The 25,244-nt window shown below is 41.5% G+C and overlaps 1 protein-coding gene across 1 annotated transcript in view; it reads right to left on the bottom strand.

The window, feature by feature from the left end:
* LOC134215187 (uncharacterized) overlaps window positions 1-25,244 on the bottom strand; it is a 305,718-nt gene that overhangs the window by 151,249 nt on the left and 129,225 nt on the right. Inside the window, exon 2 of the mRNA XM_062694424.1 lies at window positions 5,557-5,980. Within this exon, the coding sequence (XP_062550408.1) occupies window positions 5,557-5,611 (55 nt within the window). The 5' untranslated portion in view covers window positions 5,612-5,980. The remainder of the gene's footprint in view (window positions 1-5,556; window positions 5,981-25,244) is intronic.

Here is a 25,244-nt window from a genome sequence, read left to right on the forward strand (position 1 = left end):
GGATTCCGAGGGGAATCCTTTCCGGATTCCGAGGTGAATCCTTTCCGGATTCCGAGGGGAATCCTTTCCGGATTCCGAGGGGAATCCTTTCCGGATTCCGAGATATATCCTTCCCGAGAGGAGTCCTTCCGAGGGCAATCCTTCCCGGATTCCGGAGGGAATTTTTCCCGGTCTCCGGAGGGAATCCTTCCCGGATTCCGGAGGGAATCCTTCCCGGATTCCGGAGGGAATCCTTCCCGGATTCCGGAGGGAATCCTTCCCGGATTCCGGAGGGAATCCTTCCCGGATTCCGGAGGGAATCCTTCCCGGATTCCGGAGGAATCCTTCCCGGATTCCGGAGGAATCCTTCCCGGATTCCGGAGGAATCCTTCCCGGATTCCGGAGGAATCCTTCCCGGATTCCGGAGGAATCCTTCCTGATTCCGGAGGAATCCTTCCCGGATTCCGGAGGAATCCTTGCCGGATTCCGGAGGGAATCCTTCCCGGATTCCGGAGGGAATCCTTCCCGGATTCCGGAGGAATCCTTCCAGATTCCGGAGGAATCCTTCCCGGATTCCGGAGGAATCCTTCCCGGATTCCGGAAGGAATCCTTCCCGGATTCCGGAAGGAATCCTTCCCGGATTCCGGAAGGAATCCTTCCCGGATTCCGGAGGGAATCCTTCCCGGATTCCGGAGGGAATCCTTCCTGATTCCGGAGGAATCCTTCCCGGATCCCGGAGGGAATCCTTCCCGGATTCCGGAAGGAATCCTTCCCGGATTCCGGAAGGAATCCTTCCCGGATTCCGGAGGAATCCTTCCTGATTCCGGAGGAATCCTTCCCGGATTCCGGAGGAATCCTTCCTGATTCCGGAGGAATCCTTCCCGGATTCCGGAGGGAATCCTTCCCGGATTCCGGAGGCAATCCTTCCCGGATTCCGGAGGCAATCCTTCCCGGATTCCGGAGGGAATCTTTCCTGGATTCCGGAGGAATCCTTCCCGGATTCCGGAGGAATCCTTCCCGGATTCCGGAGGAATCCTTCCCGGATTCCGGAGGGAATCCTTCCCGGATTCCGGAGGAATCCTTCCCGGATTCCGGAGGAATCCTTCCTGATTCCGGAGGGAATCCTTCCCGGATTCCGGAGGAATCCTTCCCGGATTCCGGAGGAATCCTTCCCGGATTCCGGAGGAATCCTTCCCGGATTCCGGAGGGAATCCTTCCCGGATTCCGGAGGAATCCTTCCCGGATTCCGGAGGAATCCTTCCCGGATTCCGGAGGAATCCTTCCCGGATTCCGGAGGGAATCCTTCCCGGATTCCGGAGGAATCCTTCCCGGATTCCGGAGGAATCCTTCCCGGATTCCGGAGGAATCCTTCCCGGATTCCGGAGGAATCCTTCCCGGATTCCGGAGGAATCCTTCCCGGATTCCGGAGGAATCCTTCCCGGATTCCGGAGGGAATCCTTCCGGATTCCGGAGGAATCCTTCCCGGATTCCGGAGGAATCCTTCCCGGATTCCGGAGGAATCCTTCCCGGATTCCGGAGGGAATCCTTCCCGGATTCCGGAGGAATCCTTCCGGATTCCGGAGGAATCCTTCCCGGATTCTGGTGGGAATCCTTCCCGGATTCCGGTGGGAATCCTTCCCGGATTCCGGAGGAAATCCTTCCCGGATTCCGGAGGAAATCCTTCCCGGATTCCGGAGGGAATCCTTCCCGGATTCCGGAGGAAATCCTTCCTGGATTCCGGAGGGGAATCCTTCCCGGATTCCGGAAGGAAACCTTCCCGGATTCCGGAGGGAATCCTTCCCGGATTCCGGAAGGAAACCTTCCCGGATTCCGGAGGGAATCCTTCCCGGATTCCGGAGGGAATCCTTCCCGGATTCCGGAGGGAATCCTTCCCGGATTCCGGAGGAATCCTTCCCGGATTCCGGAGGAATCCTTCCCGGATTCCGGAGGAATCCCTCCCGGATTCCGAAAGGAATCCTTCCCGGATTCCGGAGGAATCCCTCCCGGATTCCGGAGGGAATCCTTCCCGGATTCCGGAGGGAATCCTTCCCGGATTCCGGAGGGAATCCTTCCCGGATTCCGGAGGGAATCCTTCCCGGATTCCGGAGGGAATCCTTCCCGGATTCCGGAGGGAATCCTTCCCGGATTCCGCAGGGAATCCTTCCCGGATTCCGCAGGGAATCCTTCCCGGATTCCGCAGGGAATCCTTCCCGGATTCCGCAGGGAATCCTTCCCGGATTCCGCAGGGTATCCTTCCCGGATTCTGCAGGGAATCCTTCTCGGATTCCGCAGGTAATCCTTCCCGGATTCCGCAGGTAATCCTTCCCGGATTCCACAGGTAATCCTTCCCGGATTCCGGAGGGAATCCTTCCCGGATTCCGGAGGGAATCCTTCCCGGATTCCGCAGGGAATCCTTCCCGGATTCCGCAGGGAATCCTTCCCGGATTCCGCAGGTAATCCTTCCCGGATTCCGCAGGGAATCCTTCCCGGATTCCGCAGGGAATCCTTCCCGGATTCCGCAGGGAATCCTTCCCGGATTCCGCAGGGAATCCTTCCCGGATTCTGAAGGGAATCCTATCCGGATTCCGACAGGAATCCTGTCCGGATTCCGATGGGAATCCTATCCGGATTCCGATAGGAATCCTATCCGGATTCCGACAGGAATCCTATCCGGATTCCGAAAGGAATCCTATCCGGATTCCGACAGGAATCCTATCCGGATTCCGACAGGAATCCTATCCGGATTCCGACAGGAATCCTATCCGGATTCCGACAGGAATCCTATCCGGATTCCAACAGGAATCCTATCCGGATTCCAACAGGAATCCTATCCGGATTCCAACAGGAATCCTATCCGGAGTCCGACAGGAATCCTATCCGGAGTCCGACAGGAATCCTATCCGGATTCCGACAGGAATCCTATCCGGATTCCGACAGGAATCCTATCCGGATTCCGACAGGAATCCTATCCGGATTCCGACAGGAATCCTATCCGGATTCCGACAGGAATCCTATCCGGATTCCGACAGGAATCCTATCCGGATTCCGACAGGAATCCTATCCGTATTCCGACAGGAATCCGATCCGAATTCCGACAGGAATCCGATCCGAATTCCGACAGGAATCCGATCCGAATTCCGACAGGAATCCGATCCGAATTCCGACAGAAATCCTATCCGGATTCCGACAGGAATGCTATCCGGATTCCGACAGGAATCCTTTCCGGATTTCGACAGGAATCCTATCCGGATCCGACAGGAATCCTATCCGGATCCGACAGGAATCCTATCCGGATTCCGACAGGAATCCTATCCGGATTCCGACAGGAATCCTATCCGGATTTCGACAGGAATCCTATCCGGATTTCGACAGGAATCCTATCCGGAGTCCGACAGGAATACTATCCGGATTCCGACAGGATACCTATCCAAATTTCGACAGGAATCCTATCCAGATTCCGACAAGAATCCGATCCGGTTTCCGACAGCAATCCTGCCTGGATTCCGAGAGGAATCTTGTCCAGACTCCGAGAGAAACTCTGTCCGTATTCCTGTTCGAATTTCGAGAGGAATCCTGTCCGAATTCCGAGAAGATTCCTTTTCAGGATTTGAGAGGAATCCAGCAATCCTGTCTGGATTCCGAGAGGAATATTGTTTGGATTCTGAGAGGATTTCTGTCTGGATTCCTGTCCGAATTTCGAGAGGAATCCTGCCCGAATTCCGTGAAGATTCTTTTCCAGGATTCGAGAGGAATCATATCCGGTTGCCGAGTGGATTTTTTTCGGAAAAAGATTCATTACCGGATTCCAAAAAGAATCCTTTAAAGATTCCGAGGAGAATTCGTCTCGGATTCCGAGGAGAATTCTGCCCGAATTCCGAGGAGAATCCTTTCTGAATTCCGAAGGGAATCATTCCTATAGTACAACTCGATTTCCAGGAATTGAAGCTTTTGGAAAAACACTCCAAAGAATTCCTATAGACCTTTTCAATAAATTATAATTCATAGACAATAAAATACAAATAAAAATTTCCTAATATTTGAAACTGCTTGACATGTTTTTTTATCAATTTTTTCATCGCTTTACTGATTAACCAATTACACCAAAAATGCTGGTGCCCGACGATTACCAGAACTCTGGCGCCGCCAGTGAGAACGATTATGATATTGGACCAACAGACCATCAAAGTAATCACCAAATTTACTCAAAACGATTGAATTACTTATTTTAGCAAAAGTAGCTAAACTAGGAACAAAGTAAATGGTATTTGTATACTGAAGTTTTTCCATGACGCTGCTTTATACCTCTCTAATCTTGGTACATCTTAAACAAGCCACAGAAATATAGTAAAGCCTTAAAAAATCAATATCACAATTCAGTCTGAATGATATATTTTCTCCTGTGGGTCTATACACTGCCATTTTACTACGCAAACCGAGGAAATTGGAAACTAAACATGACATGATGTTGCTTTTTCAATGAACCAGAATAACCGTCCGACCGAGCAATTGCTTGGACTAACAACCGTTTAACCAGATATCTTCTGGCCTATTGACCGAAGTTTCCTTTCGGTTTGATTCAATAAATTTATGTTTGCCTGTCACGTCCGACAAGCCAAATTCACAGGAACCTTAACACAACCATCCAGCATCTTCTCACAGAATAAATTTAATAAAAGCAAAATACAATTGTGGAATGGCAAAGAAAATTGAATTGAAATTTGTTTCTTGCTTGGATGCAATATGGATGGAATCCAACATCAACCACGGCTTCCCCATTGCCTTCCCCGTGCCAGAAGCACCATAATCATTCAATTAACATGCTGTGCTCAAATAAATTGCCCTGTCACAACTAAGTCGCCCTACAAAGCGACAGGACCAGCGACAAATCGAAATAGATTAACGAGTACAAATTGTCCCCCGTCCGTCAGTGCGAGCCTTCCCCGCCTTCTACACCGGGTTCCCCACCGTCATCGTGACATCGCGCAATTCCGCGACTTCGATTCACCCACAGAATGGCTTCCACCGGTTGCGTCAATTTTGAACAAAAGCCCCCTCCAGCCTTATTAGCATAAAATCTATTTCGCGAATTTGACCGCCGCCGCCCGTGATGGCGACCGACAACTTACTGCTCCGCTATGCCACGAATTGAAAATTGAGCGGCGAGCTGAGAAAGACGCTCGGATCCGTAGGATGGGGTAATTCAATTCAACTCCCAATCGTAGCGGGAGGAAATTGGTTCTTTGAGCATTGACGGCCGTTTGTTTGATGGCGCCGCCGCCGCCGTGCTGCTGCTCCACCCTAAGATAGTGACGAAAGGGCGGACGTGACTGGAATGCTTCTTTAAAATTAATTGGTATTCGAGGAAGGGAGACTTCCCATCATGTTTTCCGGTTTTGTCCAGACAACATTAACACAAGTTGTGCTAAACCTAGGGAGTTTGGTGAGAATCCGAAACGATGACGGGTTGTATAACAACCTTTAAAAGCAACTGAACGGGAATTACGAAATTCGAGACAGGGGTGGCAAACTTGTTAATTTACAAATTGAACCCCACACAACTCCCGGTCCCGTACTTACCTTTCATCACAACAAGCTGAAACACGTACATCCAAATGTTGGCCTTGATTAGCATTTTTGCGGCCGGGTTCTGCCAGAGCGCTCCACCGGCCTGGACGTTGCGCACCGAGTCCGTGATTTTGGGCAAACTTCACTAACGATACTTTGGGAAACAACTGATTCACATTCGGTGTCCGGTATCAGATGGCATTGTTTTGATCGTCCCCGCCAGGTGAGATGAGTGGGAAAGAAGGAAAGCAAAACTTGGTACCCGGAACCGAAATCATCCGCCCGCTCCTCCCCCTTTGCAGACGGTTGGCAGCTCTGGTTTAATTTCCATCGCTCGGAGCTATGGGAAATTCGAGTGGGTTTAACGATAATGGAGCTCTGACACTCTGCTTCAGACGGTTGTTTCCGGAACAGTGTACTTCACTTGAATTTCATTCTGTAATTGAACGATAGAGAAAGAAAGCGATGTTAGTCAACAAATTAAGTCAATGCAGTGAGACATTTTGACAATTGGTTATTGAGCACGAGATTTTAAAATCAAGTTTTACTACGGAAGTGGATTTCATTAGTAGAAATAATGTAAATTCATTAAAGCCACTTTATGGATGTTGATCCTTTTAGGCTATAGGCCGATGCTATTATGGTAGCATTCCATTAAGTAGTTGATGTGCACATTCTGAAATATAAAGTTCGCCTTGGGAATGATAGACACAAACTGCCAGATTTTGATATCAATCGATCAACGAACTCTTTAAGATGTTTCTCAACTATTAAAAACAATGGTTTAAAAGCGGTAAGCTATTGAAAAATTAAATTTCGCCAAGCACTGTTCAAAATTGGTAAACCAACCAATTCCGTATGTGCATCGCAAGCACAGACATCAAAACCGTGCAAATTACGGACTGGGCTCTAAGCCTCAGTTCAAACAAAACTTCGCCGAGAACGGGCACAAAGGCCGCACAGCAGCTGTCCCAAGATGACGCCGGTAGCAGGTGTACTAGCGAAAAGGAGTAATTGATTGGCGGTTGCCAACAGCAGCACTGAGCCGAAAGTAAATCATCCGACAGCAGCAAAAGAAATTTTCCCGCAAAGTTCGGACCATCTTTAGTGATTAGAAAGGCGCTTTGGGAAAATAAAATCTATTCTTTTCATGGCCAAAACTTTATGAGAAGGGAGACAGTGCAGAAATTTATTCGTACAGATGGCAAATCTAGTAGCTGACGTCGCCATCGGTCGCAGTGCTTCTTTTAAAATTATGATTTTCTGCGTGAGTGGTAGGAAAACCCTTCTCTTCTGTGAGCGTGGCTGGAGCTCTGAAAAAGGCCTTTTTGGCTTGAGCTACTCCCTCCTTCTCGTTTACTTGGATCAGGTGTATTTTTTTGTCTTCATTTGAGAGGTTTTCAGCCCTAGGCTGGCTCACTTGATGAAGGCTACCACACCCCCTCCCAGTTCGGATTTTTTGCACGAAAATAATATCTTGAGGGGACAACTGAATTTTCTTTTGTGAATTTTGAAAACACTGTTTAGCAAATCCCAGGAGCTTTTCGGCAAATCCAAGAAAAGAAATTAGGCCGAAACAAATATTTATTTCTTCTTTTGTCCCACTGACCTTACGATAATGAAAAAGGGGACAATAAAAAATAAAGGCATACATTAATAAAATCTTCATCAGTTTCCTTAAAGATTTTTTTTATGGAAGTTCAAAATATTATTATTCTTCTGAAAAAAATTAAAATCCCCCCTCAAATGAATAAGTTTGGCCATGAAACTTAATAATGATAACAAAATTATGCACTGAGAAACTAAATAATGAACAGAAAAAAATTTCGGGGTGTACCCTTTCCATTTTTCTTACTCCTCAAATAAAGTGCTTGAAAAATAAAGACACTCTCCAGAAGACATCAAAAGTCTTCAATCAATAGTTTCGCCGATAATTCCAATGTTCCACTTTTTTCAAATCAATACGCGTCGAATCGACTCCCGCAATCTTGCGTGCTCCAGTCGTTCCTCATAGTCAATGCTGCAGCCAGTTCGTCGGGACTCAGGTTTACCAGATTGCTCCCAAATCTAATTGCTTCTGCTAGCACATCCTTGTTAAAAGTTTCTATCGTCCACCTAAGCTCTTTGATACCACACTCAAGTGCTCACACGCTAGCTTCCCTCCGACGCAGTATCGGACCGCATGATGATCGCTATGTGTATAGCCTTCGCAGACTCTCCAGTTTATGCTCCTCGGTAATGCAGGACAGGACTGTAATAGGTAACATCAATGACGGACTCTCTGGATGTGCTAGCAGAAACAATTAGATTTGGGAGAAATCTGGTAAACCTGAGTCCAGAAGAGCTTGCTGCAGCATTGGCTCGAGCCTGCTTCCCTCCGGTAGGTGCTCGTCGATCCTTCGTTAGCCAGATCTACGTTCAGCCTAGCAAGTGCTTCCAATAGACTCCAACCGTGAAAATTCGAAAAAAAATAACATATTCGGACCAAATGTCCTATTCGACTAAACGTCCTATTCGGCCAAATGTCTTTTTCGGCCAAATGTCTTTTTCGGCCAAATGTCCTATTCGACCATATGTCCTATTCGGCCAAATGTCCTATTCGACCAAATGTCCTATTCGACCAAATGTCCTATTCGGTCAAATGCCCAATTCGGGCAAAATGTCCTATTCGGCCAAATATCATATTCGGCAAAATGTCATATTCAACCAAATGTCCTATTCGGCCAAATGTCATATTCGTGCAGATGTCATATTCGACTAAACGTCCTATTCGGCCAAATGTCTTTTTCGGCCAAATGTCCTATTCGACCATATGACCTATTCGGCCAAATGTACTATTCGGTCAAATGTCCTATTCGACCATATGTCCTCTTCAGCCAAATGTCCTATTCGACCAAATGTCCTATTTTATGTTTGTTCTAGTACATAAGCTCTTGTGAAGGCTTGAATACATGCCCAAAGCGCTCCCATTCTTATAGGATCTTTCACTGGTGAAGGCACATCAATGCAATTCAGGTATTTTTAGTTTTTTTTAATCAACCAGGCCACTTATTTAGTTAGATTTTTAATTAATTGCATATTATTCGGCAACTCGGCCGTACGAAAACCATTTTTTGTTAAATATCTTGGCTGTGCATATGCACAGCATATGTTTCAAAATGGACAAATTGATATGAAATTTGCGAAAAAGAATCCACGTGTCTTGGAGGGACTCGAACCCTCAACCTCCTACTCTCTAGATAGGCGTGATAACCCCTACACAACAAGACCACTTAAAGGTCACGTTTGCGGAAAAGCCATCAGAATCCAGGTACCAACCTCCACCGCGGTTAGCTCTCTTTTTTGCAAATTGAATATCTTTCGGATGCTTGATTTGCCCAATCTCCACATTTGCTTTACTGTTGTATATCCACAGCCAAGCGAGTGCACATTGTTTATTAAACGAGAGGATCGCACTCCATGCCCCAGCAACGGACTGGGCAGGACGGTATAGAATGCGAATTCAATCGCACTCTGCTGTGCCAAAGGCTTGCTTAGCTAAAGCATTTGATGAGTTTGATTGCCTTTACGTAAACGGTCGCGTGTACTCAGACGACTAATGACGGTGAAAGACCGACACTTGATTACAATTAATTGCATATTATTCTGCTACTCGACCGTACGAAAACCATTTTTTTGTTAAATATCTTGGCCAAGACACGTGGATTCTTTTTCGCAAATTTCATATCTATTTTTCCATTTCGAAACATATGCTGTGCATATGCACAGCCAAGATATTTAACAAAAAATGGTTTCGTACGTATCAATTGACAAATCATCAAAAAACTTGTGAAATGCTAAATATCTAGGAAATATTCATATCGACAACAAATATTAACAAAAAATTTTATTTTTTGGTTTGTGCTATTAGGACAGTTGACTTATTTGACAAACCAATTTGGCAAACTTATTAAATCCCTACTGTGAATGCTTTTCCAGTTTTTTATCCAGTGTAACTAATTTTTATTTTGAAATCAATTTTTGGATAAGATTGACAAAACCATTTGGTTTTTCTGGTAAATTCCTCCAGTTATTCCTCCAAAAAGTTTCCTTTAAAAAAAATCTTGGAAAATTACTTTAGGAACGTTTTCGGAAATTTCTTACAAAATTTCTCCGAAAATTCTTACAAAATTTCTCCGAAAATTCTTTCCGACTTTCCATTACGGATTTTTTTTTCAGAAAATCCTGTACGAATGTCTTTCGGAAATTCGTTATGGAATGCATACGAAAAAATTGTTTCAGGAATTCCTACGAAAATTTAGTTAGGAATTCCTTCGGAGACTTCTCAAGGAATTCTTTCGAAAGTTTATTTAATAATTCCTCCGAAAATTTCTTCAAAAATTGTTTAGCAACTCTTCAATTTACTTAAGCAATGCCTACGAATATTTCTTAAAGAAATCCTTCGAAAAATATTCCTTATGAAATTTCTTCGGCAATTATTCAATGAATTCCTTAAATAAATTCTTTCAGATATTGTTTAAGGGATGTCTTCGAAATTTCTCAAAGGAATTTCTTCAGAACTTCTTCCAGAAATTCCTTTGAAACATTCTCCATGAATTCTTCCAGATCCTCCCGCCGGAGTTCCTTCGAAAATGCTTTAATGGGTTCTTTCCGAAATTCTTCCAGTAATACATTTGGCATTTTTTAATGTTTGTTATTCATTTTTTTGTTCTAATCTTAGAAAATTAAATAAGTAATTCCATCGGAAACTATTTCATTATCTAATTGATTTTCAAATGAAAATCCAAGAGAATTTATGATGAAATCTACGAAGGAATCCCGGAGAAACTTTTAAAGAAATCCCTGAGGAAATATATATCCGAAGACATTTTTAGCTATTTTTTTAATATTGAGGCATTCCACGGGGGCATGTCAGTCGATCCTGAGCGACCATTTCGAAAATATTTGAAACTCTGCACAGTTTTTCAATTTCATCTAAATCGTCATTTTCGATATCAAATCTTCATATTGAGTCACGACTAACTTTTCAAAAGGGTGTATGTGAAAATGGTTCAAAAATATTTAAAAAGCTGCACAGCAAAAACGGAATGTTCGATTGTTATGATTTTTCAGCAAAGTTAGACAATTAAATGGTGATTCTTAAGAAAATGCGCACATTAAAAAAATTTTTTTGCCTTTAAAAATATCATTTTGTCACAAAACTCAAATATCTCAAAACCCTATCTTTTTTCGAACGTAATTTTTTTAGGGAAAACGGTCCATTATATTAGCTATCTACCATAAAAATTTGGTGATGGTAAACTAATAAACAAAAAAGTTATGACATTTCAAACATTTCACAATTTTCACATTTAGTAAAAAAAATTTTTTTCCTGTGTAAGTTATTTCGAGAATTGCAGTTTGATGCAGATTTTATTGTTAAGGGACGTGATTTAAACAAGTTGTTTTCATGATATTTTGATTTAATTATTCATAGCATCTATAAGAAACATAGACACGATCCAGTGTTGTGATCAAAAGTATTGATAGTGTCATAATTTTCATTGCACGTGACTGGCGAAAAATTCTTTTAATAGTGTTGAAACCTGTTGATAATAACGTTGATAGAAACATATCAGAAATGTTATTTTTAAGACAAAAGCTGCAAAATCAAAGATTTATATACACGTGTACGTCTATAGTTTACCTGCAAAAATATACCTCTTAGAGAATAGACTTTATGATCGGGAGGAAACGGGTATCTTCAACAACAACAAATGCATGATAGGTACATACCATGACAATGCTCACGAAAAAGCAAAAAATTACTACTACTAAGGTTGTTAAAGATCTTATAGTAATTTTTTCTTCGATCAAGCAAATGACACCAAACTAGTCAGTAAAAACTTAAAAGTGATTTTGTTTATTGAAATATTACGAACAACATGAGTAGCCGCTTTCTCAACTGTTGTAGGCCGTTTGATGGAAAAAGTGTTCAAAAGAGTTACGAAATCTCACCGAAAGCACCATAGATAAACTGAAAGCGACTGGTTATGCTCCAATGTCCACATTGAATACAAATTTACGCATTTGCACGTCCTGCCGTCTAAACGTTGACAAAAGAGCAATCTGTATATCATCGGTTGAGCAGAGCGCAGGAAGTTCGAAAACGACAGCAACTGAGGAATTGCCAGATGTATCGACAACAACTGAGGAATTACCAGAAGTATTAAGTGCTGAGAGCCTTGCCACCGTACCATCAGCGAAATCTGTTTCAACAAATCAATCGGAAGATGAGTGTATCCAAAAGGTCAACATCGAACGCTTTAACGAGGGCATAGCTGGGATAAAAGTGACTCCGATTAAATGGAGTAAGATGGACTACGTTTATTACCCGGAGAAAAATACCGTGAAATAAACGAAGCTGTACGAAGAAACCTCTTCAAATTAGGACCTGATGATGTGGAAAATACAGACTACGATGAGGTAATTATAAATATGAAGGAAAGGTTCTCGAATGCAGCCACGACAAGGAAAGAAAAATTATTGATTTTGTCGATGCTGCCAAGTTCGTGGTCTATTCAGGATGCCATTGATGAGTTCAAAACCAATAGAAATACAGTAAAAGAGGCAAAACAATTGAAGAATAACTGTCTTTCAACCAAAAATACTAGGTCTAGTACTGCATTAACAGATGAGACAAAAGAAATAGTAGTTCAATATTTTGAAGATGATGAAGTAAGTCGAGCTATGCCTGGTCAAAAGATTATGTATCAGTAAAAAAGATGGAAAGCGTCAAGCAATCCAAAAACGATTAATGATGACGACTTTGAAAGAAGCGTACACACGCTTCAAGGAAATTCACGATAATATTAAAATAGGTTTTCCTCATTTGCAAGCCTTCGGCCAAGGCAATGTAAGCTTCTTTCCAATTCAGGAACACATAATGTGTGTGTGCACAACCCATGAGAATATTAATCTTATTTTACATAGTTTGAAAAGAATCAATTTAACAAAGGATATTAAAATGTTAACTGGTAGTCTTTTGTGTGAAAATACAACATCAAATTGCTATCTACGATCTTGTTCGGATTGTCCAGATTCTTCATCATTGGAAAATACTTTATTCGCTGAGTTTGAAGAGTTTGAAGTTATCATTTGAGCAATGGGTTACCACGGATAGGTGTGACATAGAAACTATTGTAAAACCTGTAGATGAGTTTGTGTCATATTTTTGCTTGAAATTAGAAAGTTTAATCCCTCACGATTTCATTAAAACAGAACAATCCAGCTTTTTAAAAAATACGAAAAATACATTACAAAATGGTGATTTTTAGTCATTTGTGATTTTTCTGAAAATTACAGCTTTGTATTGCAAGATGAAGTGCAGTCCCATCACTGGAACGTACAACAAGCTACAATTCATCCATTCGTTATTTATTTTAATGGAAGTACGCAAATTGAACACTTAAGTTTTATTATAATTTCCGAAGATTTAAGACACGATTCAGTATCCGTAAACTTGTTCATTGAAAAAATGATTAACTTTTTACGCGTTGATAAGCATAAAGAAGTCAAAAAGATATATTTCATGTCTGATAGAGCAGCGTCGCAGTACAAAAATCGTAAGAATTTTTCGAGCCTATGTCAATTTAAATCAATGTACGGAATTGATGCAGAATGGCATTTTTTTGCTACATCACATGGCAAAGGTCCTTGTGATGCTATTGGAGGAATAATAAAGCGCATGGCCACAAGAGCAAGTTTAGCCAAAGAACGTGAGCATCCAATTAAAACTGCGAAAGAACTTTTCGATTGGGCAAATCGTAGAAAAGAAAAAGATTTAACCAAATTAACATTTTGTTTTACTACTACTGAAGAGTACGAAATAAAGGCTTCAGAGCTCAGCGAGCAATATAATAATGCAAAAACGATCCAAGGAACCCAAAAATTTCACTGTTTCATTCCATTGTCGGAAAATAAAATTAAAGCAAAACTGATAATAATATAAAAGTGTTCGATATTTTAAAAATTTGAATAAAATAAATAAAAAATAAGTATTAATAAACTGTTTTCATGATATCATAACCCATACCAAAATTCAAACCCAAAACTCTTAGAGTTTCTATAACAACATTGTGTAACTGCCACATTTAATTTAATACTTAGGATAATATTAATTCATTTTTATTTATTTATACATATAATATTTATACATATAATATACATAATATCGATGAATACATAAATATGGAATATCATACAAACAACTTGTTTAACTCACGCAAGGCCCTTAACAATAAAATCAGCATCAAACTGCGATTCTTGAAAAAAAATACACGGAAATTTTTTTTTTGTTTCCTAATGGTGAAAATGGTGAAATGTTGGAAATGTCTTACCTTTTTGTTTATTAGTTTACCATCACAAAATTTTATGGTAGATAGCTAATATAATGGACCGTTTTCCTAAAAAATTACGTTCGAAAAAGATAGGGTTTTGAGATATTTGAGTTTTTGTGACAAAATGATATTTTTAAAGGCAAAAAATTTTTTTTACTGTGCACATTTTTTAAGAATCACCATTTAGTTGTCTAACTTTGCTGAAAAATCATAACAATCGAACATTCCGTTTTTTGCTGTGCAGCTTTTAAATATTTTTGAACCCTTTTCACATACACCCTTTTGAAAAGTTAGTCGTGACTCAATATGAAGATTTGATATCGAAAAATGACGATTTAGATGAAATTGAAAAACTGTGCAAAGTTTCAACTCAATAGAAAATCATGAATTAAAAATTTTCTTAAATTTTGATGCTGTTGCTTGGAATCGCTCTATTTTGGACTTCACAAATGATTTTTTGGAGGAGTTTTTGAAGAAATTCCTAGAGGATTTTGTGTAGAGTTTTCGAAGGCATTATTTTAAGAAAGCCTGTATCAAAAGTAATTCCTATTGGAACTGCTAAAAGAGTTTTTGAAGGTTTTTCTAAAAGACTTCCCAAAAGAATTCCTAGAGTTATTTTCGCAGGAATCCATAAAGGATTTTTGGAAGGATTTTTGAAGAAATTTCCGGAGGAATTCTCAAAGGAATTAATGAAGAAATTTCTGATAGAATTTCAAAGGAAATGCCTATTGGTATTTTTTAAGTAATTCCTAGATTTCGCCAGGAATTCCTTCCAATTTTTTCCAGTAATTGATTTGCAATTTCCTTAGGAAATTTCTTTGGAGATTCATCCAGGAACTCCCTCGGAAATTGCGTCAAGGTGTACAAAAAATCCTTTGGAAACGAATTCCAGAAAGTCTTTCGGATCATTTCGAGTATTTCTTGGAATTTCCTTCAGTTCGGCATTTCCTCCACCCGTTCCTTTAAAAACTTGTTTAGGAAAACCTTGGGAAAATCATCAAGGTATTCTTCCATAAAATCCTTCTGAGAACTCTTTTGGAATTTCTTGAAAATCGAAAGGACGAAATTTTCATAAAAAATCCTGAACGAGTTCCTTAAGGTCACTCCTGACGGAATCCAAGTTTCAAAGTGCTCGCGTTTTCGGGGACACACCACTCGATACGGAGGCGGTGCACAACTGCCATTTTTGTTGATTAGCTTTGCTGCGTCGCAGCATGCTAATCAGTCGTACGTTGCTTCCGGGTCGAGTGGTGTGCCCCCGAAAACGCGAGCACTTTGAAACTTGGATTCCGTCAGGAGTGACCTTAAGGAATATCCGAAGAAATTCATAAAGGATTTTTCAAAGTAGCTCCTGAAAGAACTTCCAACAGTCTTGTATTTTTCGGAAAATTTGTTTGGACATTCCGTCAAAACTTCATTCAGCATTTCGTATATACTTTCTGAAAATTCTTCGCAAATTTCTTTTGAAATGACTATGGAAAATATTTTAGAGGACCTTCGGAAATTGTTTCAGAATTCCTCCAAAAACTCCAGAATGTTCTCCAAAATCTCCTTAAGAAATTCATTCAGGGATTACTTCGGAAATTTCATTAAGCTTTGGAAATTTACTTAAAAATTTCTTCGAAAATAATTTACGAATTCTTCCGGAAGATTCTTTTTGGAATTCCTTCCTATTTTTTTTAGAAATTCTTCTAGGGGTTCCTTTGCAAGTTCCTTGACAATTTTCCTGAAATTTCCATAGGAATGTTTTCAAAACTACCTTAAGTAATTTTTAGAGAATTTCTCCGGGTAATCCTCTGGAAATCCCTCTTTAAAATTCTTTGGTAACTTTAGGAAGCTACATACAGACACTGACAAAACTAGATCTGTACACATCGTTCATTCTTCCAGTCGCCCTGTACGGTCATGAAGCATAGACATTAAAAGATGCAGACTATCGAATTCTCGGAGTGTATGAGTGGACAATACTGCGCTCAATACTTGGCGGTGTGGTAGAAAATGGTGAATGGCGCAGCCACATGAATCAAGAGTGCACAAAACTGCAGACATCAGCAGGCTGATAAAATACCGCAGATAACAGTGAGCTGGACATGTAGTGCGTATGCCGGAGCCTGGAAATGGACGTGGGCTCCGGGGTAGACCTCGCACTCGCTGGCTGTGTGCAATCGAGGAAGATGCGTGTGCGGCCTGCGTGCAGGGAGACTGGCGACTAGCGGTCCAAGAACGAGCGACCTGAAACAAGACATCACATTCGGTTTTGCTCCGGACAACACGGAGTGTACAACCATCATAGGTATAGGTATGGGTAACTTAAGGAAGAAATTCTTGAACATTTACCTCAGGAATTCTTTCACAATTTTTTTCATTTCTTTTGATTTTTTTTTCGGGATCTCTACAGAAATTCATTCAAAACTCTTTTGGAAATTTCTTCGGAAATTTATTTGAAAATTCCTTCTAAAATTGATTTTAGGATGCATTGGGAAATTCTGCTACGAATTCCTTTGAAAATGTTGGTGGGGGATTTCTTCGGAATTTTCTTAAAAGAGTGCTACTAATTTTTATTCGGGAATTCCTTCAGTTCCCAAAGTTCTTCCGGAAATTTACTCAAACATTTTGCCGGAAATGCTTTAATAAACTCTTTCCGACATTACTTAAGCAATTTCCTTCGGAATGTTCTATGGAAAATTCACTTAGGAATTCCATTGGAAATTAGTTCATTTTCTAATAAAGTTTCGAATGAATTCCTGCAGGAATATTGTATGGTTCTCCTAAAGGAATTTCCCAAAGAGAACCTCAATGGATTTTAGAAAGAATACCTATATGAATTTATGCTGAAATTCTCATAGGATTTAATGAAAGAATTCCTAATGTTCCTAAGAATGCCTGCAGGGATTTTCAAAAGAAAAATCCTAGTTACCTCCAGAAATTTCTTTAGGAACTCCATCAAGAACTATCTTGGCATTTAACCAAATTTAAGGAAAAATATTCAATATGGTTGGTCATCGTGCCCCAATCTGACTCAGTTAGTGTTTATTTCAGTTATGTTGATGAGTTATGTTGATGATCTATTGTGCATACAAAAACGGAATTGGCTGTTCATTGTGGCTGTCATTAGTGGATTCCATTGTGTATGTCCTTCCAGGCTCTAGGGGTCACAGCAGGTGAACGAAGTAGCACCGCAAATTCTCTAAAAAAAAAATAAGCAGCCACTCAAACATTGCTCAATTCTGTATATTTTAGGATTTAGATATATTGAGAAGCAAAACGACTGGAGTGTATCAAAATCCTGAAATGGAAATAACTTAATTTAAATAACATTTCGAAATCAGGTATTGATTCGTGTCGCCTGACTTTGATGATCGACATACAATAAATATTGCATTTTTAATCCACTGAAGTCGATTTTTATACGAGCGATTTCTACCCCGTGAATCAAAACCGCTTGAATCCAAAAAAACGCTTTTTATTTATTTTTTCAGCCATTGATTTTTTCATCCACGCCGGTTCACGCCGCAGCCGATAAAAGCGAACGGCGCGCCGCCGTAACGAAGCCGCCGGGGCAAAAGTGATCACCACGCCGCCGCCGATTCGAACAAATGTCCTATTCGGACAAATGTCCTATTCGGACAAATGTCCTATTCGGACAAATGTCCTATTCGGACAAATGTCCTATTCGGACAAATGTCCTATTCGGACAAATGTCCTATTCGGACAAATGTCCTATTCGGACAAATGTCCTATTCGGACAAATGTCCTATTCGGACAAATGTCCTATTCGGACAAATGTCCTATTCGGACAAATGTCCTATCCGGGCAAATGTCCTATTCGGACAAATGTCCTATCCGGACAAATGTCCTATTCGGACAAATGTCCTATTCGGACAAATGTCCTATTCGGACAAATGTCCTATTCGGACAAATGTCCTATTCGGACAAATGTCCTATTCGGACAAATGTCCTATTCGGACAAATGTCCTATTCGGACAAATGTCCTATTCGGACAAATGTCCTATTCGGACAAATGTCCTATTCGGACAAATGTCCTATTCGGACAAATGTCCTATTCGGACAAATGTCCTATTCGGACAAATGTCCTATTCGGACAAATGTCCTATTCGGACAAATGTCCTATTCGGACAAATGTCCTATTCGGACAAATGTCCTATTCGGACAAATGTCCTATTCGGACAAATGTCCTATTCGGACAAATGTCCTATTCGGACAAATGTCCTATTCGGACAAATGTCCTATTCGGACAAATGTCCTATTCGGACAAATGTCCTATTCGGACAAATGTCCTATTCGGACAAATGTCCTATTCGGACAAATGTCCTATTCGGACAAATGTCCTATTCGGACAAATGTCCTATTCGGACAAATGTCCTATTCGGACAAATGTCCTATTCGGACAAATGTCCTATTCGGACAAATGTCCTATTCGGACAAATGTCCTATTCGGACAAATGTCCTATTCGGACAAATGTCCTATTCGGACAAATGTCCTATTCGGACAAATGTCCTATTCGGACAAATGTCCTATTCGGACAAATGTCCTATTCGGACAAATGTCCTATTCGGACAAATGTCCTATTCGGACAAATGTCCTATTCGGACAAATGTCCTATTCGGACAAATGTCCTATTCGGACAAATGTCCTATTCGGACAAATGTCCTATTCGGACAAATGTCCTATTCGGACAAATGTCCTATTCGGACAAATGTCCTATTCGGACAAATGTCCTATTCGGACAAATGTCCTATTCGGACAAATGTCCTATTCGGACAAATGTCCTATTCGGACAAATGTCCTATTCGGACAAATGTCCTATTCGGACAAATGTCCTATTCGGACAAATGTCCTATTCGGACAAATGTCCTATTCGGACAAATGTCCTATTCGGACAAATGTCCTATCCGGACAAATGTCCTATTCAAACAAATGTCCTATTTGGACAAATGTCCTATTCGGATAAATGTCCTATTGGGACAAATGTCCTATTCGGACAAATGTCCTATTCGGACAAATGTCCTATTCGGACAAATGTCCTATTCGGACAAATGTCCTATTCGGACAAATGTCCTATTCGGACAAATGTCCTATTCGGATAAATGTCCCAGGCCTGGTAGCGGGTCACTTTTTAGTGACTTGGTCACTTTTTTCGAGCAAGTCACTAAAAAGTCTCTTTTTTCGACCTCAAGTCACTAAAGTCACTTTTCCTCGCAAAAAGTCACTATGTTCAACTATTTTGAAACTACAGTACTGACCCGATTTTGTCACTCCCCGATTTTGTCTACCCCCGATTTTGTCTACCCCCGATTTTAGCACGTTTTCGACCCGATTTTCGTTTTCGACCCGATTTTGTCACCCCAAAAAAATTTGTCATTTTTTTTATTTTCGTAAATAATACCAAAAACAACATTGATTTTCATGAAATAACTTTCACCGCCTGTAGTTTATTACGAACGACTTCTGAGTACCTGGGAAATATTCTGCAAGCATTTTCGACAAGGAATAACGGGTACCGTTAACGCATTTTGCCTTTCTAAGGCTTAAGCTGGTTCATACTTCATATTTGTAAAAGGAATTAAAAAAAATTAAAAAATTTCAGATTTTGTCACATGCCCTATTTTATCATCCCAAAATTCACCAGGGGGTGATAAAATCGGGATATTACTGCATTTGTCAACTATTTTGAAACTATCCACTATTTTTTTATAGCTTCATGTATCCGTCGGATGATGCTTTGTTCATGGTGGAAATGAAATTACGGATCATGGAAAAATTATCGCTCTGAAACTTCGCCAGCTATTTAACTCGCTGCTCTTATTGGCATTTCACCAGTAACTAATTGAAGATGTTTTACGTCACAATTTATAATTTCGAATTCCATAGCAAAAATCGTTCATAAACACGCACAGCAAGTAGGAAAATCTGCGTATTTTAGGGAAAAAATATTTAAAAGTTCAGAGATCATGGTCCTGCATTATAGGCAGGAGGTCGAGAGTTCAATCCCAGGCTCGTTGTAGTACAATGTACATGAATTTTCAATTTTTGTTGTTTCGTTTTCTACCAAAACAATCCGTACTGTTGTTTCTTTCGCACTAAAGATTCCAAAAACTTCCGTGACACCTATGACAAATCGTAGAGTTCTTTGCAACTTTCTTAAGTAGGTATTCGGCTAAACCAGTGATCGTAATTTTCACTCATTCTCACGACACGAGAAGAGCCCATGCTCATGCTCATGCATCATGCTCATTCACGCAGATTTTCGCCGAGAAATCATTTTTTGGGGAAGAAAAACAGGTCTTATGAGTGATAGCAATGTTTCGCTCACTTCCAGTGGCGAAAAATATATGATTTGCTAGCAAGACTACTTCTAGTTTTGAGTAGTCCTGCTTTTGACTGATATTGAGTAAAATTTTCGTGCGTTTAAAAGAGAGGGCAATCAGAGTTTGTAGAAATAGATAACAAATTTATCAAACTTGTATACAAGTGCGAAAAAACAGGATAGGCAGCCCCACAGAGAAGTGATGATTTTCGCTTTGTTCTTCTCATCTTGTGTTGCGGGCCTCACTGCTGTGTAGAACAAGTTGAAATGCATCAGAACCAGAGCTTCCCGCAATTTGAGCTTTTTGAAATAAATTTATAATGAAATTCTGAGTTCGTTCCAAGAGAAAAGAGTGGTGAGTGTAAGATGTTTCCACCACAAATTACGAAAAAAAAAGATTCACTTTCAACCCAAAAACGCTTGATTTCGTCTCATCGAACTTGCAACTGAAACTAAAAGTCACTATTTTGTCACTTTTTTTGCAACTGAAAGTCACTATTTGGTCCCTTTTTTCGTCGGCTCTGGTCACAAAAGTCACTATTTTGAGCGCCATCCGTCGCTACCAGCCCTGATGTCCTATTCGGACAAACGTCCTATTCGGACAAATGTTCTACTCGGACAAATGTCCTATTCGGACAAATGTCCTATTCGGACAAATGTCCTGTTCGGACAAATGTCCTGTTCGGACAAATGTCCTGTTCGGACAAATGTCCTGTTCGGACAAATGTCCTGTTCGGACAAATGTCCTGTTCGGACAAATGTCCTGTTCGGACAAATGTCCTGTTCGGACAAATGTCCTGTTCGGTCAAATGTCCTATTCGGACAAATGTCCTATTCGGACAAATGTCCTATTCGGACAAATGTCCTATTCGGACAAATGTCCTATTCGGACAAATGTCCTATTCGGACAAATGTCCTATTCGGACAAATGTCCTATTCGGACAAATGTCCTATTCGGACAAATGTCCTATTCGGACAAATGTCCTATTCGGACAAATGTCCTATTCGGACAAATGTCCTATTCGGACAAATGTCCAATTCGGACAAATGTCCTATTCGGACAAATGTCCTATTCGGACAAATGTCCTATTCGGACAAATGTCCTATTCGGACAAATGTCCTATTCGGACAAATGTCCTATTCGGACAAATGTCCTATTCGGACAAATGTCCTATTCGGACAAATGTCCTATTCGGACAAATGTCCTATTCGGACAAATGTCCTATTCGGACAAATGTCCTATTCGGACAAATGTCCTATTCGGACAAATGTCCTATTCGGACAAATGTCCTATTCGAACAAATGTCCTATTCGGACAAATGTCCTATTCGGACAAATGTCCTATTCGGACAAATGTCCTATTCGGACAAATGTCCTACTCTAACAAATGTCCTATTCGGACAAATGTCCTATTCGGACAAATGTCCTATTCGGACAAATGTCCTATTCAGACAAATGTCCTATTCGGACAAATGTCCTATTCGGACAAATGTGGGTTGCAGATGGCGGACGGTACGTGGAGGAGGCGAATGAACCACGAGTTGCATCAGCTGTTGGGAGAACCATCCATCGTTCACACCGCGAAAATCGGAAGACTGCGGTGGGCCGGGCACGTAGCCAGAATGTCGGACAGTAATCCGGTGAAAATGGTTCTCGACAACGATCCGACGGGAACAAGAAGGCGAGGTGCACAGCGGGCAAGGTGGATCGATCAGGTGGAGGACGACCTGAGGACCCTCCGCAGACTGCTTGGTTGGCGAAGTGCAGCCATGAACCGAGCTGAATGGAGAAGTCTTTTATGTGCAGCACAGGTCACTCCGGCCTTAGTCTGATGATAAATAAAAATCCTACTCGGACAAATGTCCTATTCGGACAAATGTCCTATTCGGACAAACGCCCTATCCGGCCAAATCATCTTATTCGGCCAAATATCCTATTCGGCCAAAATATCGTATTCGGCAAAATGTAATATTCGGCCAAATGTTCTATCCGGCCAAATGTCCTATTCGCCAAAGTGTCATATTCGGCCAAATGTCCTATTAGTCCAAAAGTTCTATTCGCCCAAAGGTCCTATTCGGACAAATTTCTTATTCGGACAAATGTCCTATTCGGCCAAATATCCTATTCGGCTAAATCTCCCATTCGGCCAAATGTCCTATTCGGCCAAATGTCCTATTCGGAAAAATGCCCTATTAGGCTAAAAATGCCCTATTAGGCTAAATGTCCTATTCGGCCAACTATCCTATTCGGCAAAATGTCCTTTTCGGTCAAAAGTACTATTCGCCCAAATGTCCTATCCGGCCAAATGTCCTATTCGGCCAAATTTCTTATTCGGCCAAATGTCCTATTCGGCCAAATGACCTATTCGGCCAGATGGGTTTCGACTTGATGGTTTGTTCAAATGGCTTTCGGCCAAAAGACCCTTCCCGTTTAGAGAACTTAGAACACCTGGCTTAGGCATGATTGAATAGTAAGTTATAAACGAGGACTCTATGGCATAGTTTCCCAAAGTGGTGGGTCGCGATTCCCCTGCCTGTGTAAATGGAAGGGGGTCGCGACCCCGCAACATTGGGAAGCTATGCTCTATGGACATGTGTGGGCTTGATAGGTTGACGGTGGTGTAGTACGGAGCGTAGCTGACCTGGTAGACCAATTGATCTGAGCTCCGGAACGGTTTGGAGAACCTTGCAGGTTGAATGGTTTAACATTAATGAAAAAAATGGTTCAAAATCATTTGAGAAATATCTGAGACATAGTCATTTTTAACGCTGCTTAGTTTTGTTTTCCAATAGAGTAGACCCTTCCGATGGCATATAGGGATATTCAAAAAGTTCATGTGACATTTCCTTTTGGTATGATAGTGAACTATGCTAAAGTTCATTGAATAAACCTAATTTTACTGATTTTTTATTAGCAGCGTCCTGACTCACGGCATTCCAGGGAAAAACTGAACACCCCTAGAAACGCGAAGGGTAATATGAGATAGGTAAGAAATCAATGAAACAATTTTGAAAATCGGACTGAGATGTAGCGATTTGAACTTTAAGTTTCCCTCAAATCTGATCTCGGTATTCGGCGTGTTAAAGCCATGACGCAGTAACTCCACTTCACACTTACCGAACTTTCCATGAGTTCAATGCATCCCATTCAAGTTCACCGACTTCCAAGAACGGTACTCCACCGTCTCCCTGAGAAAACAAAATTGAAAAATTAAAAATTCAATTTTGCAGAACCACATCGGCTTCCGGACAACGGTAAACTGCCCATCTGGGAACCACCCGGCAGCAAATCTTCAACTAAGGCAGAGCCTTTTCGATTCCATTTTGCCAGCCGAAAATTGTGAGCTCTCTGCGCTTCGTAATCGAAAACAATTTCCCTTGCCGTTGCCGCTTCACGCTTCACATCATCGGCCGGCGCCGCTACACCGCTCGGCTCTATACGGCAAAACTTTTCCATTTTTCCACATGGCTGGCCTGTGCATTCATCTCCTCCACCACCTCATTTCTCCCTGTCTTCCGTGGCCCTCGGCTACTTTTCGGGGAAAATGTTCCGTCGTTTACACAATCGCCTCATAAAGTCTGCCTACACGGCTACGGTTCCAGCAACGTACCCGACACCACCCGCAGCCAGCCGCCAGCTACAGTCCATCGAAACCAGCTGTTGGACCGTGGCCTGACTTTTCCGCTGCCGCAGATTTACTGCTTCGAACCGAAAGCGTAACTTCGGGGGAGGAAACCACACAGGACCAGCAAATTCTACGATATCGCTGTGTATAATCGATAAATCGATTCGCAAAGTTTCGCCTGAGCTCGTTTTTGTTGATCACATTTTTACTCAGAGTTACTATTTTATCGCTCACGACAGGGGTGGATTGCACACGAGATCAGCCGAGGAAAAACGCCCCCGTATTCGGGGGAGTGATGCGTGTTAAGTGTGTCCTTTTCATGTAGGCTACATTGAGGTGAAAAAGTTTCGATTAACCTTAATGGATACCATGTCAGCATATGACACCTCGCCAGCGCGCTTGGCGAGATCAGAAAAAGCTGCGACAAATGATACCAATTTCGGTGATCATTCGCTATTGAACTGAGCAATGTAAATAAAAGCTCTTCAAAAATATTATATTGATTCAACGGTACTCTGCTTATAATTGCCCCGGCTTTTCCCCGGTCGTAAAAGATTATCGTCATTCCGACTCATCATCGTCGCGCCGCATTTACCGTCGTCCCCATCTGGAGGTGGAAAACCGATTTTGTTTTTGTTCAAGCCAATGGCGCTTCCGATTTGGGTATCATCTTGTTTCAGGGATTGAATGTTTTTATTTACTTCGTCCGAGTGGGCGCGCATTGGGCGGCCGCTATTTTTTACTACCCGCAGCAATGTAGGCCGAAAGGCAGATTAAGTTGTAATGATTTGGCAGTGTGGGTGCGCGTGGACGCCAGACGGGGAAGCAATGGATGGTCTGGTCATTCGACCAGAGGCGGCGGGGGCAGCGGCGGCAGCGAAAGGAATTCGCCGAAATTGCCTAAGCTCATAAATCGCATTTGATGGTGATGGATTTTATGTGTAACGGCCCACGCTGTTTGGACAAGCGTGTGACTTCATTAAAGGAAGATCAGCGGTTGTTTTGAGTGATATTGAATGGCCATTATGTCAGCCTATGGCTATTGAAATGTATTCATTCGAGAAGCTTTTCGATGAAAAAACAAAACTGTTGATGCACAGTAGCTTTTGGGTGTTGATCGAATTCTTTTAGTGCAAATCCATTTGGAATTTTCAATGTTTGGTTTGAAAATATTTGATATGGGAGATATCAATTTTCAGTTTCACGAAATCGTATTAGATTTGAAGCGCTAATAACGTCATTCCTAATTCATGGATGATAATGGGCTCTTCTCGAGAACAAAACAAGCAATAATTAGTAGAAATCGAGAATTTTGGTAGGTGTAGTTTAAGGTACAGCCATCTATACCATCGAGGGCACGTTTCTTAT

Source organism: Armigeres subalbatus, chromosome 1, assembly GCF_024139115.2.
Source record: "Armigeres subalbatus isolate Guangzhou_Male chromosome 1, GZ_Asu_2, whole genome shotgun sequence".
In the NCBI taxonomy this organism is placed as follows: domain Eukaryota; kingdom Metazoa; phylum Arthropoda; class Insecta; order Diptera; family Culicidae; genus Armigeres; species Armigeres subalbatus.